The 15847-nt window shown below is 41.2% G+C and overlaps 1 protein-coding gene across 3 annotated transcripts in view; it reads right to left on the bottom strand.

Moving 5' to 3' along the window:
- The window catches only part of GAS2 (growth arrest specific 2), a 1136685-nt gene that overhangs the window by 553287 nt on the left and 567551 nt on the right, over positions 1–15847 (bottom strand). For all 3 annotated transcript variants that reach the window (XM_069623497.1, XM_069623495.1, XM_069623496.1), the window contains exon 4: positions 4703–4844. In XM_069623497.1, coding sequence (XP_069479598.1) covers positions 4703–4844 — 142 coding nt within the window. The remainder of the gene's footprint in view (positions 1–4702; positions 4845–15847) is intronic.

Here is a 15847-nt window from a genome sequence, read left to right as displayed (position 1 = left end):
CCGTACAACTACCCATTGCCTCCACCACATCTCCTAATGTGTCCCTTTGCCGTACGTCCAAATAAAGTACGTATCTACCCACTGCAACCATTGATGAGGACATGTGATCACGATAAACATATATTACTAATGTCACTAGTGGGCTGATTCCTAAATATTTAAAGCATTCTATGTATTACAGTGTACAAATATGTGAAATATTTATTATTCTTTCAATTAATTGCTCCTAATAAAAATGCATTTCACTTTATATTATCTACAAGTGTATGTTCTCACATTTTACAGAAAGCAATGTGCCCAATTAATGTATATGCATAACTCAATGGGGTCTATCAATAGCCCACTGTTAAATAGCTAAATCAAAAGAAATCCAAAGAAATAATTATTAAAACAGCATAAATTGAACAACACATGTTTAACACTATGTGGACTTGATTTCCGCAAGCTTCATTTTACGAGCCCTTTCCCAAGATTTAAGCACAGAAGAGGAAGATGTCAATAGTTCCGTGCGTACAATAGCTAGCACATAAGGACAGTCCAAGAGTAGCATCTTCCTGTACAGCATCATCGATTTAGTTTCCCTGGTCCCTTCCAGCGATAGTAGGCCAAGCTCTCTTCTGATCAACAGAGCCGGCACAGACTTGGGGAAACCTAGAACAGTACGCCAAAATAGACCCTCTAACTTCAGCCACAAATTTGCGGGTGTATGCGGGAGAGCTTCTGCGGCATAGGTGAGGGATGGCACCACCTTCATTTTGTAGAATTTTATCAAGGGTAACAGGGAAAAACCTCCAAACTTGTTGTCCAATGCCCTGCCTTGTGCCGCTAAGTTTCTTGCTTTAGTCATTAGGCAACTTTGTAGAGATGCATTTATACTCGAGCAGTCCAATGCTACTCCCAAGTATGTGATGTTTGTGACTTTTTCCAGTGCTACCCCATCTAGGTACCAGGCGAGTTTTTCCTTTGGTCGCTTGTGTTTTTCCATTATCAGGATCTTTGTTTTGGCCGTGTTTATAGTTAGATCATTCGTTTGAATATATGCCGCCAGATGGTCGAGTTGACGCTGAAGACCGATAGGAGTCAAGTCCATTAAGATAAGGTCATCAGCGTAGAGTAGTCTCGATGTTTTCACTTTGCCCAAAGTCGGTGGAAAGGAGCGGATCGTTTGCTCCGAAGCTTTGAAGTCGCCGAGGTAAGCAATGAAGAGTGACGGGGCAAGGGGGCAACCCTGTTTCACACCGCGATCCACCGGGATTTCAGAGGACAACAAACCAGCCTGAGTTAGTCTCACTCGCACCCTTGTTTCTTGGTGTAGAGCTTGAATCGGTTGAAGCAGTTCGGCCGGGCATTTCCAAAGACTCAGTTTTCTCCACAAGCGCTCACGATTTACTTGATCAAAAGCTTGAGCCAGATCTATGAACGCTAGAAACACTCTAGGGCCTCCTCCCAGCACCTTGCTTTTGAGTGTACTGAGAAACATGATGTTAGTGGTCGTACCGCTGTTTTTAGTAAATCCCGTTTGAAACGGGTCGGCGCATTCGGCCTCCCTGGCCCAGTCCTGAAATTTTTGACGTAACAGGGAACCAAACACCTTGCCAACCGTGTCCAGAAGTGCGATCGGGCGGTAATTTTTAGGATCTTCTTTCCCTCCCTTTTTGAATATCGGGACTATGATGGATGTTGTCCATGATGCCGGAATTTGCCAAGCCTGTTTGCAGCGTTTAAAGATTTCACTAATCAACACAGCCCACTGACTTGGATATTTTTTTAGGTCGAAATTTGTTATTCCGTCCGGGCCAGGTGCTCGCGATGGTTTCAGATTCTGCAGGACTTTGAGAATCTCAGATTCATCGCTCAAATCTATCCATGGTACTCGTTTTGTTGTAAGTTCACAAGAGGTTGACAATGCGGGAGCTTTGAATAGATTTGCATAGAATGTTATCCAGGTTATTTCCCCGATTGAATTTGATGGTGAGATCTCGTGAGGCGACAGAGAAGATCTTAAGAGCGCCCAGAACTCTCGGGGGTGGTGACCGCAGACAAGCTTCAGCATCGCTTCGGCGTCTTGTTGGTAAAGATTTCTACGATGGAACCTGAGCCATGATTTGTAAGATTTCTTTTCTTGGTTCAAGGTTGCCAGATTTTCGGGTGAGGGAAAAACACCAAATTTTCTTCTGGCACGCCTTACTGATCTCCGTCTTAGGACAAGTTCTTTGCTGTATTGATGTCTAGCACCTTCGTTGTTTTGTCTGGGGCCAGCAGGTTTGGCTCTGAAAGGTACCAGAAGAGGTTGGTAATCTGGTAATTGCAGGTCACTCAGTGGGTTGTGCTCGTTTCCGGTTGCCAAATATTGTGCCTGTATCTTTAGGATCGAGGATTCTGAGAGTCTTAAGCGGTTTTGCTGGTTGTTTACCTCCACTTGTGCAGGCATGAATAAGTTCACGAGCTTCGTGGACGTCCATTTCAGTACAAGCAGGTTATGGTCGCTAGCCGAGGACCTCCATACCTCAAACGAAGTGGTCAAGGCTGCTAAGAGCCTGCTTATGAAGATGTGGTCGAGGTCTGCTGAAAAGTTTCCTCTTTCCCAGGTGGGAGGCCTGTCACTTCTGGGGAATAGATCCTCAGCACATAGCAGGTCACGGGATGACATCAAGGACAGCCAAGCCACACCGCGTTTACTTCTTAAGGTCGAAAAAAGAGGAGAGTCACCGGCTGAATCGTGTGGTAACCAGGTGGCATTTAGATCTCCACAGATGATTAACAGGGCCTCAGGACACCTTACTCGTGCTTCATCGATTGAATCCTCGATCAGTGCTATGAGGAGTGAATCGGTCATACTCGCCGGATTCCAGTAAACATTTAGGATGATTATAACTTGCGTTTTAGGCTTACCCTTTTTCACCTCGGCCTCAGTCCAAATAATTTCCGTGGTCAATAGATGAGTTGACACTCTCAGAGTGTTCATTAGATGTAAACCGGATCCGCAGCGTATTGCAGTTATAAGGCCTGATGACGGTCGGCCAAAGGGACCTTTGATAGCTGGAGCGAAGGTCAAGTCGTATCCGTCTATGGAGGGGCGTTCTATCATCCAAGTTTCTTGCAGACAAATGATGTCTAAGCATCCCAAGTTTATGTCTCCTTGTTTCGTTAAATGCTGGAATCCACGAGTGTTCCATGACCCCAGGGAGAGATCAGGTTTACCCGTTAGTAGTGTAGAGGCGAGTGGAGCGGACAAGCGCTTCACGGGTTGCTATCTGTTCTTATTTATTGTCAATGCGTTGGGCAACCATGCCCATTTTTCCGCTGGTGAGGCTTGTTACAGAACATTATTCCTGAACATTATTCCTGAACATTCTTCTACTGCAGAAGATGTTCAAGGACAAGTCTTACCTCTTATTTATGCATAGCTGTACTTCGTGGAAGCAATTATATTACAAAAAAATCCTTACTACACTATCTGGCCTGGGAATTTCATACACCATCATTTTCAAAACTCTTCAAAAGGGGTAAAGAGTGAGCATCAAAGTTGGAGTTAGCAACAGCAAAGACCCTATTTTGTTCAGGTTAAATGTTACTCAAAGCATGCACACATTTTGTGGAGCCCTCTGTGCTTTCTCAAGGAGCAGTTATTCTGACGCAGTTGGCTGTGTGAATAAACCATGTTACCAATCATGCAAGTAACGTGAAAGTACTGTACAATTTCAATTGAAGTTCATCACAGAAACCACACTAAAGCTGTTTATACCTGTGATCATTATCCAACTAAAACAAAACTACCTTATTTTAAATGTTACAACACAATCTACAAGAATAGGCAGTGATGGCACTACTAATACATAAATAACACGTTAACTGAATGTGTGTTTGTGGGTGTATGCCAATTCCTGAGTGGTAAGCTAACATTTGGTAATATCACCTAGAACAATACTGGTTTATGTGTCAGGGGATTGCAGGTTTGACAAACCAGTGAGTAACTGTGCAGATTTGCCAGACATACTTCGACTAGTAAGCCCTGGTGGGGCAGGTCATTCTGCCATCTCCTGCAGGACGGTAAAGCATCTGGCCTTCATGGACCACAGCATGGAAAGGCATGTTTGACCATTTCACCTCTCTAGATATATTTCTGGTTAGGGTTGCTAGAAACAGAATCACCCCTATGTCCAACCTGGGTCTGACCATGCACAACATTGAAATATTACTATTTCTAGCACAATACCCTACATATTAGAACGTGTTTCATTTTCTGCAAACACTATTTCTAGAATTACCTTTATATTTCCAGCACCTGTGGGCTCATGGCAGAAATAGCCAGTGTATAAATACAACACATTATTTTTCCAGTGCAGGTTGGTCGAAACAAAAAAGTTCATCAATGCATGTTTAGAAGAGGTGAAGAGTGGGATTATGGAGTAATGAATTCCACACAAGTCTGCAATGGGGTTCGGGAGCACAAGTGGCATATGCATATTCAGGGACATGGATTACCTAAATTGAACAGTGTGATCAACATGTTTTCGAGGGTTACCTTTAAAGACGTTTGTCCTGGCATTGTGGGAACTACTCTTTCCACTGCAGCATAATATGTCATTGTTAATATAACAAATGTGTGTAGCTCATTTATTTCATAAAAATATAGGCTCTTAAACATTGTTAATAATTACTATAGTGCTTCTTTTTTTTTAAACAACACATTGTTACATACCTAACCCTTCCGACTCAAAGATGCATGCATCTTCCACTCCAATTACTCTGCACCAAGACAAGAAATTTGCTGTGTTGTCTCGTGCAAAAAAGGACCCTGAAGGGGCATTGGCTCTGTATGGAATCTTTTTGAATGGCAGGCCCTATAATAGAAACATGTTAATTTAGAAATCATATCTTAATTTAAAAATAATATTATAAAATGACAGTATTAAGAAAACATGGTGTATTTAACTTAAAGCATCAACAATGTATCTATTGTTTGGATAAAAGCCCTTTTAAAGAAGATGCCAATAAATACATGATTGTGCAATCCAAAATGCATACAAATCAATGTGCATGTAATGTAATTACTGGTAGCCGGGGTAATATTACAAGGGTGCTGGTATCCCGCTGGTAATATGGTTGGATAACGCCAAACTGATCTACCATTACCAGTGCCTGATATCCCAGTATTACTGGGATATTCCAGGTATCGGCAACAGTGGTCTTTCCCCATTCCATGGACTCCCATAGGACTGCATGGAGGGGAATGCCGTAATTACCAGCACCAGTATTACTGGTGCGGTAATACTGGCAGCTATTTGCTGGTGGGGGCCTGATTTACCCCCAGCTCTTGGTTGGAGGTACACCAGTGACCCCCCACCAGCAAACTTGTAGTTTGGTGGTGCAGTAAAAGTGTTGGAAACAGATTTACTGCTACTTTTACTGGCACTGCTAAATTTATAATGACCCTATATGCCCAATCCAACTTTCTTTCTTCTTAAACACCAGAGTGTCTGAACCCTGAACAGAAATGAAGCACACACCACAGCCTCCCCATCCAAATGAGCATACCTTTTCATTGCTTGAAATTCAAGATCCTGCCCATAATATTTACCACACTGGAAACACATTCTTTTGCCGGCTGCTGAAAATGCACAAAAGTAACACACCATGCAAGTCTCTTATTTCAATTTTTGATAAATTGTTTTGAACAATTTCTATTATTTTACATAAATCAAACATTCACAATGTATCAATGTATGATGTCACATCTTTTGTGTTTCAATTCAACGGATCTAGGACATTTACAACATGTAAATTCTATTATTCTCCCAACCCCACTCCAACCAGTAAACAACTTCAACCAGACTCTAATAGTCTGTAAACCCAAAATCACTTTGTTTAGACAATCCATTGACCTTAATTTCCTAAGCGTGAAATAGGTATTAATTCCTAGGGTGTCTAAATTTCGGATTTATCATTCGCAGGTGCGAACATAGGGCCTCATTACGACCCTGCCGGTCCAGAATCAACGGTGGCGGTAAAATCGCTGCCACCGTTGTGTCCGGACCGGCTGATTCAGAGTTCTGCAGGTGGGAGGTGTCGCTCCCACCAGGTCTGACCTGGCAGGATTAACACCACCTGCCTGCAGGTGGACATGGAAACAACGGATCTGTCATAGACGGAACCAGTGTTTCCATGGTCCCCATCCCCATGGAGGCCTATAGGGCTCCATGGGAATGAGGATTTACAGAATTCCGCCTCCAGAATTACCGGGTCACCGGGGCAGTAATACCCCAGTGATTCCGGCAATCACAGAGGCAGAATCGTATTACGGGTATGGCAGCAGCCTGCCAGTTTTTCCGGCACGGCTACCACCGGACTCGTAATGAGGCCCATAGTCTCTGTTAGCATTCTCCGGGATTAAACATCATTAATTTCTTCCCCTCCCTGCTGAGTTACTCTCTTCCAGACAGATGTTTCTGCTACTGTCCATTTCTGTAAGCCTTGCCACCACCATATTTCCACCATTGGACCATTCTGAGATTTCCATGCCACTGCTATTATGCGATTTGCTAATATATAAATTAGATCTTTCATCAGCTGCTGGGGACTGGACATACAGTAAACTCAACTTCTGGACATTTTGCTTTCTATTTCACCCCAGTATTGTTGTATAGTCTGGCACAACCAAAACGTGTATTATTCCAGTGTTCTCGTGTTTACATTTGGGCAGTATTGTGCGCTTGAGCCACTAAAACTGGAAATCTTTTGAGGTGTTAGGTACACTCAGTGTATAATCTGTAATTGTATACATTGCAATTCAGCATTTCTAGAATCTCGTTTGTGGTACCAAAGTACTTTCAACCATTCAATATTGGTTAAGTGTATCCCCGAGTCTTTTTCCCATTTCTGTCGTACATTCAGTTCAGAGGAGGAATGGCAAGAGAGAAGTAGGTCATAAAGTCTAAACACAACCTGAACTCCTTCAGACATATCATACATATCATACACAGTTTCTACAGAAGCATTTGTGTCTATGTGGTCAAGCAGTGACAAACATCTTTGTGTAAGCGTGTACAACAAAGTCAAATGCAGTAGGTATTGTCCTCTGTGTAGACCTGTTTGTTCCCTTAAAATTTCGAAGTCCATCAATATGTCTTCATGAACCAGGTCACAACTCCACAGGTCTCCCAATGTTTGCGTATGCTTAGTGGCCATTGTTGTCTAGTTGACATCAATGCAGCTACAGGGATCTGTGAGGAAAAGAGGTCTGTGATCCCCAATCTCTTATAGGTTCTTTGCAATAATTGTTTGCCTAGACTCAACAGGTGTGGTACTTGCCCCAAGTGGGAGTTCGACACCCACAGAACCTCTTTTAAGTGCAAATGTTGGTTCATCAGCTAACCAGCCTAGGAATTAAAGCCCCAATTGGGATATTCTTACACCACATTTTTCGTATGTCCTCTGGAGTGTACTCAGGGCTATCCTGTATCTCTTATTCTGCCATAGAAATCTTCTGCATAATGTGTCTAGTGTGTTAAAAAACACTTGGGTATGTTGTATGGGATGTTAACAAAATAATGTAACAATCTGGGCAGAACCACCATTTTTAGCAGAGCTGCTCTACCCATCAGCATTAGGGGAAATCACACCCAAGATTCAATGGATCCCGCCACACCATCTAGTGTTTTATGTGTATTGTGAGTGTTTTCTACAAGGGGATCATGATATACATATGTTCCAAATACCTAAATGAGTCTGTGTTCCATTTCATGGCCAGGGTGGGTAGTAGTTCTAGTATTTTTGCTGTTCAGGCCTGCTAGTGGGAACAAACATGATTTTGCTCTGCTGACAGTGATTCCAGAGAGTTCTGCAAATCTATCTAGAACGTCCAATAAGTACTCCAAGTTTCTGGCTGTTGAATGTACAGTAGCATATCATCAGTGTACATGGATATTAAGTGTTGTACCCTGTTTATACTAATAGCTTTGTCTTTGTATCAATCTCTGAGGAACACCAAATGGGCTCCAAGGCAAGGATAAAGAGCATAGGGGATAATGGACACCCCTGTATGGTGCCTTTTTCTAATTCCCATACCTCTGCGAAGAGTTTACCTGTTTTTACTGTGGGTATAGGTTTGTTATATAGTAGTTGAACCCACCGGATGTATCGTTGTCCAATTCCAGAGCGCATTAGAACAGCATGAAGCCATTCCCATCTAATAGAATCAAACGCTTCGACTGCAGCCAGGGAAGCATTCCTGATATGTTTCTGCCTGAGGCGTAGCCTGTTTGTTCTTTATGTATAAGGTTTGTTACTACTTTGTCTGCTTGCTTGTAATGCGGTGAGTACTTTGCTATCTTCATTTAATAAGGACAAGGGTCTGTAGGTGCCGCACTCCATTGTGGATTTGTTTGGTTTGGGAAGGGTATTATTACTGATTTCCCAAGATTTGTGGGGAGAGAACCCAGCGCACATGCTTCTGTTAGCATGTCTAGTAGCGCCGGAGCAAGAACATCTTCAAATTCTTTATAAAATTTGCTTGGTAGGCGGGCTGTGCCAGGGGTTTTACCTGTTGGTAGAATTTTGATTGCAGTCAATATATCTTTGAAGGTTACAGGTGCATCTAACAGCTCTGCTGCCTCCTTATCTAGGAGAGGGATATTAATCTGGTCTAAAGCTTCTACCAAGTCTGAGTAACTGCCAACAGATTTTTCTTTGTATAGAGAGCTACAATAATTGAAAAATATATTATTTACTTCCGCTTGTGTATTACTGGGGACGCCTTGACTATTCAAGATGGAGTATATTTTTTCTCGTTTGATGTCGCTTATATAAAGCCATTCAAGAAGTCTGCCAGGTTTGTCACCTTTGGCATGTTGTTTTTCAGGGTATTTTGTGTAATTAAATCTGCCTGTTCAGCTTTGGACAAGTCATGGGTGATTTCTGAGTGTGTACCTCTGGATTTAGCTATTGCTTCACCCCTGATTAACAAATTAAAGGCTTCCCAAAGTGTGCTTACTTTAGTTACACTACCCTTATTTTGTTTGAAATAGTTTTGAATACATTCTGTTAGGTAGTCACTAATTATCTCGTCCTGTAAGTATTCACTTCTTAACTTCAATTTCGGTATACTTGCTCTAGGGGGAATCACGTGCCAGGTAATGAGAAGTGGGGCATGGTCTGACAAAAAACATGCTAAGTATTCTACATCATTAAATGTGATTGCCGACTGTGTGGGCATGAAGAAATAGTCTAGCCAGGTGTGAATATCATGTGCAGCTGAATAATGTGAGTAACCACGAAGTGTTGGGTGCAGTACACACCAGATGTCAGACAATCCGAAAGATCTTATGAGGGTGTTTAATGCTTTGGCAGGGGGGGAGCAGGTTGCATACATTTATTATCATACCTACCTAAGATTGGGTTTAGAGTACAATTAAAAGCATCTCCTCATATTAGGATGCCACTTGGAAAGGCAATTAGTCTAGAGTACAATGTTTGTAAAAAAGATAGTGGCATCATGGTTCAGGGCATATATATTAATGAGGCATACATTAGGACCATCCAAACTTTGTTGTCTGTTTTAGTCTGTAGCATCCTAAAGGGCACTGTTGGTGCTATCCAGATTAGGACTACTCTGGCATATGTTGAGTATGTTGAACCTGCAATGTTTCCACCCCATTTCTTTGCGAATGTTTCTGTTATCTCCTAGTAAGATGTGTTTCCTGCAGTAGTGCTATATCGATTTTGTGTCTGCCTGAGTATGTCATCACTCTATTTATTTTGATGTAACTGTTTAGACCCCTAACATTCCAGGTCACCATCCTTATGTTTTCCATCATAGTATACAATATTGGTGGGTCTTTTGAGTCTAAACCATGAAACAGCCCATGTTAATGGTACCATGCCCTTGTTCTTGAAACATAGAGGTAATAACATTCTGTTTTATGTTTGGGGGACTTCGAGACATGACTAGAGGCATTTTGAAAAAACTTTTAAAAACTATCCCTCCCTCCCAATTCTTCCCAACTCCCAACAATTGCCTAGCTATTCATTACATGCTCAGGTGTGTCTGCTTCTCGCACACTTACCACCAGGGTCCCAGTCTAGGTGGCTGGTGCACAGCAGGTGGATACTTCACAACTAGTATCCGAAAAGTGAAATACAATGGGTTTGCAGCAGACAGGAGATGCAGTCAGCAACAGAATGTTGCAATTCCTTTCTTGGTATATTTATTTTCCAAAGGCAGTTATTCAGATGATGCATTTATAGATCAAACTAAGGTGTTTGTTGTATAGTGCACCATGGTAAATGGTTATAGAATCCTTCCGATCTTCTTCCAAACTGTTGACTATGCATGAGGATAACAACTCCTGGCTAACAGACAAAGCATATGGCAACATTGCCTTTCTGAATGTCACTCTATTAACGATGCATGTTTTTGGGCGTCCATCCAGTCATGTGCATCTTCGGGGCTATCAAAGAAAAATAGCATCCGTTGTGCAGGAAGGGTACATATGCATGTACTTTTGTTCAGCTTTTTCGAGTTTTTCTTTTGTTCAGCCAAATTGAGCTCTATGTCTTTGTACTTGAAGTGTGTAGTCAGGTTAGACTGCTAGTTTCACAGATGCCTTTGGATTGATCCACCAGATCTTGAAATTCTAAAATGTTCTCTCTATATTTATAGTTCATTATTCTAGCTATTATCGGTCTGGGGGTGCAAAGGGTGGAGGCTTCTTAGTCAAGGATCTGTGTGCACGTTTGAATGCAAAGCCTTGGGTAAGATTGCCCGGGCCCATTTCCAGCACAGCATATTCTCTACTTAGTCTGTAGGGTCTACTCCTTCTGTCCCTTCCAGAAGGCCAATTATTCTGATATTATTACTTTGAGCTCTGCCTTCTGCATCTTCAGTTCTGCTTTCCAACATTTTCACCTTCTGTTGTAGTAAGTTGATGTCTTCTTGTGTTATTTGTTTGCACTGCATATTTTCCGTGATTTGTTTTTCTATTTTCCCAGTTCTGTCTGCAAGTGCTCGGATGTCTTGCCGCAAGATTCCTACATCTATCATTAAAGCGTCTATTTTGGATTCCAAGGAAGATTTCAAAGCTACAATGGTCGTGAAAATTTGAGAGTCGCTCTCATTTTGTTCTTTTGTTGTTTCCAACGGTGGTGCCATCATGTCCACTTCTTGCACAGCAGGCGGGTTATTGGTGTAGGTTTCCATTGTGATCAGTTTGACCTTACCCTTGGAAGATCTGTTAGACTTGTGGAGGGTGGGGTGCCTGTGAGTGGACTGTGGCTTGTTGGAGATTTGTTTGGTTTTATCTTTCAAATAGTAACGATGATGCCTCTATTCCTAGGATGGATGTAGTATAAGCAATTCTGTCAATCTCACTCAGGGTATTGAGTATCATGATCACTCAACCAGGCTTGCAGTCTATGGTGTGTAGGTTTGTGTTGCAGATGAAGCTGTTTAGTTCTGCTATCTGTCGTGTCCTTTTTGAGCGGTGCTCAGTGAAACAGATCTGGCCGTGTAATGCAAAGTGTTGAGTGATTTCAGTCAGGACTGTAGGAAATACAGGATGTGCAATACAGAAGGACAGCTCAAATTCTGTGCCTACAGCCCTCACTAACCTGCTATCTCATTTTGGAATCTGCTTTGAATTTGGTTCGCAATGAGTTGACAGGATTGTGAAGTTTGCATTTTCTGCTGTGAGGACGATCCGCAAGCCCTTCTGTGCAGGTGCCAAGAAACATACGCAATCATATGTGGGTTGTAATCTGATCATCTACGTATCTTGTGTCCGCAACTTAAATAGCATTTAAGTTGCTGCTTATTTAATAGTGCCTTTGTATTTTGCTGCAGATTAATAGGCTTAGTTAACATATAACACAGAGAGAAGAATTCACAACAAAGTTATGAAAAGAGCGCCTCATTCAAGTAAATGTATTCTAATTGAGGATCATGTGGAAAAAGTATTTTACAATGAGAGTCCCTGGCAATTGCAAAAAGAACTTGTGCGTGAATGCCACTGAGTATGGAAGGCAGAATAAAATTGCAAGCTTATGAAATCGTTGTGTTTCACTGGTGTGTGCAGGGTGTTTGTCCTAACTTGCGGCAGGCAGAGAAAAATACTTTACTTGCCACCTCGTATTTCGGCACACGCCGGTGCCGGTGTCTTCCCCAGACACTGTTTTGTTTGTCTGGTTTAATTCAGTATATGGCATATGATAGAACATCTCGGGAAACAAGGGTGATCTGATCGGAGCCACCTTGGGTGAACTTGCATCTCATTGGGTCTGAATCAGAGTTGCTGGGCGGTCCGTCACGAAACCAGGTTGCCGGTCGCCATATTGTTTTTGGCTTTCCTGCGTCAGTTCCTGGAGAGAGTGTTCACCCCTTCACACAAGAGTATACCTTATGATGTTTTAACTGCATATTCTCTCATTGTTTATAGATCGTCCGCATCCACTGGAACTTTAAAAAGTGAAAAATCACTGTCTTCTGAGCAGACAGAGGACGGATCAAGCAGGAGCTCACAGGAATGCTTCCTCACTGCTTGGCAGCTGGCCACGCCCCCGTTAATTTTTCATAATTTATTAACAATTCTTTCACCTTATTTAACAACGTAAATAGTTAGAGTTGAATGTACAAATGTGTTTAGGTGTGATTTGTCTCTGCGGGTCTGGATGAAGAAGAGGGCCCCCTTTCCACCTTGAAGAACAGTAACCATGAGACGCTGAATCGTCTCATGTTAAGGTACAAAGAAAGAACATTATGAGTGCCAAGTTTGTTAATTAAAGACAATTAAATGCTGAAAAACAGGCCAAAATACGGTTTCCTGTCACGTGAGCTAAGGATGGAAATAGAAGGTGGGAATGCTGATCTGGACTTGAGATAGTGTGTGCCTGTACTCCCTTTTATTCCGCGGAGCAAGGATACTTTGCAAGGCCAAGTTCAAAGAAAAGATAAATGGCAGAAGGCATGAGCGATGAGAGAAGTTGTGCTAATTGGGTAGGGAGACATGGACAAAATCCACCCACTGACACCTGTGTTACCAGCTTACGTGCTACTAGTGAGCCGAATGTTCCAGAAGGGTACAAGCATGCCAACCAATTATAGAGGACGATATAACGAAGGGCCATATATTTTGAGAGCCAATAATATACTGTGCATCTAATAACTAATGAAGATGACTTGCACTAGGGGTGGGCATAAGTTGTCCACCTGACATTAGAGACCCATTCACAGCCCGTCCCTATATAGAAAGTATACTTAGATGTTTCCTTTGAGTGTATCATAACACCCCGTAGGTTTTTATTATTTGCCACATAGTATGACGTCACATATGATGAATCTTTGCTACATAAACGTAATTTTTTATTAAATGCTTTGAGAGAACTTAAGCGAACGTCCGTTGATGTCCGTTGTAACTCCCACTTTTAGACAACTGATATTAAAACAGTCGGAGGAGACTTTTTGCCAACTTCCTGAGTCGGTCTTATTATTTGGTGTAAGAGTTATTCTGCATCCCATTGATCCATGATGTGTTACTGATTTAAGGACCCCTGGGTTCAAGGTTAATAGGGTACCGAAGGACAGAACTTGTATTGCAGGTATAGGTTCAGTCTCAATGAACTTCTGCCTGAGTATGTAGATATTTTTTTTCAACCTTTGGGGAGCACTTGAACTTCATATGTAAAAGACACGTGGGATGTCCTTTTAAGATTTGGGAAAGTCCCATGCAAACACGGCTGAATACGAGAGACAATTAACACTATCTCCATTTATAAATATCTCATAACCTGTACCTGAAGTCAATGGAGCAGACTTTTGATACTTGAATTGCTAGCTTAACTGTGAGTCTAATTGGGATGAAATTGTTTATTCTTCATAATAATGTATTCATGTATGATTCAGAATATTTTCTTGAACTCCACATAACTTTAATGGGGAGCAGGTTTGACTCTTCTTATGCCAGCCTTTTTATGAATTGGTGATGGAGGGTGCATGCCTGGTCATACGCTTTATTGCAATTCATGCAATACATTCATCACCATGCCATTCTCTGGATTGGCTGTATCAATTACATTTTATTGTATGGGATGGGCCAGTTCAGAATGTACAGCTCTATCATAAAGAACTCATTAATAACACACCACATATAAAGAGGTTTCTAGATTAATACATATTCACGAGGAAAGACATTACACAACAGTTTATCATACACCCACTTCCTGTAACTCTATTTTGCATTACACAACTTTACATCTAAACTCCCTGCTGTGTACTGCATATAGCGATTCACTTCAACATAAATCATTCAATGATTGAAAAAATGACTTTCAAATATACAGGGCCTGATTTACAAAACTATTTAGAAGGGTGCAATTTAATTGAAAAATGCTTTGGAAATCAAGCCACAAGTGTTCAATGTCATCTTTTGGATAGGTAGGACACCCCTAATTCTGTATTGGTTAGTTCTTTGAATCAAGTTAACTGTACAGATAGGGTCAAACATGATCAATCTAGAATCCCATACAGACATGTTTTATAACTAAATGGAGTAACCTATCCAGTGAAATAAATAAGATCACTTGAAATCATTGCAGTGTCCTCCAAACTGAAACAGAGATTAAAGATCTTTTGAACAACCATCCATAAGTGTCATTTGTGGGATATTTTGACTCATTCCAATGTGCCCCACTGCATCAATGTACTGAAATGGTGACGAAACAGCCCAAAATAGATGTGCTGACTTCTGTGTGCGCCAAAATCTTCAAAACTGTGTTTGGGTCATAACCAGGAAAAGGCTGCACACCCTGCCACACACAGTCAGAGGGGGTGAAAACAGAGTACTCACTGCAGGAGCACACCAGTGGGCTCTGCAACATTCAACATGGAGCAAAATGAATGAATTGTGCTGAAAACCGAAAATGCCTTTTAAAATGTTAGCTTAGCAACCAAAAAAAAGTGCTGTTTTTGGTGCTGGGTCCATTAATTTCCATTGAATCTTTGAGATTAAAATGGTACTGCAATGCCCAGGATGATCCAGTGTTGCTCAGAGGAATTGGTCCTCATTGACTGACAGCTCTATAAAATGTATCTAATGAAAAAGCAACCCAGGAACCCTTGTTTTCATTTTCCACAGGGAAAAACACGGCTAAACATTGCAACAAGTAACAGAATCAGTTGTGCAGAGAGAAACTCTAAACAAAGGCAGGATACATGTATCCAGACTGCAAACAATCTCAGCACTCAAGGGAAGAACTAATGCTGACTAAAATGTGTATGTGCTGCAGAGGAAAATCGGATTTAAAGAACTCAGTTTAATGGGCTTTTTCATGAATGAAGTGCAAAATTGCCTGTTGTGAAAGCATGTTTTTGTTTAAAGGCTTAATTATTTAAGAATGTCAAAGGATTCATAATGTGAAAAATCGACGTATAAACTGTGTTCATGTTATATGTTTAAATGAATGATTTAGGTGAAACTTAAAGTTAAACTCAGTCCGAGTTAATCAACTATTAAAAAAACATTTAAAAAAATAAATATATATATATATATATATATATATGTATATATATATATATATTCAGTGAAAAAACTTTGTTAAAGGGACATTATGGTTAAGTTGCGCTACTAAAAACCTATGAAATTCAGTGAAAAAACTTTGTCATCAATGACATTTGTGATGTCATCTTTGATGTCCTGGGTGTTAGTCTTAGCAGTGCACGGTGGTGGCGCGAGTTATGGTTGCTTAGCTTACCATAACTGGCGAATTTCAAGGGTTTTTCAGTTTTACTTGGAACCATAACGTCCCTTTAACAAAGTTTTTTCACTGAATTTCATAGGTTTTTAGTAGCGCAACTTAA

Source organism: Ambystoma mexicanum, chromosome 11 (assembly GCF_040938575.1).
Source record: "Ambystoma mexicanum isolate Mex_15411 chromosome 11, UKY_AmexF1_1, whole genome shotgun sequence".
Lineage (NCBI taxonomy): Eukaryota > Metazoa > Chordata > Amphibia > Caudata > Ambystomatidae > Ambystoma > Ambystoma mexicanum.
Note: the sequence above shows the minus strand (reverse complement) of the source record. Positions and strands in the feature narration are given on the sequence as shown.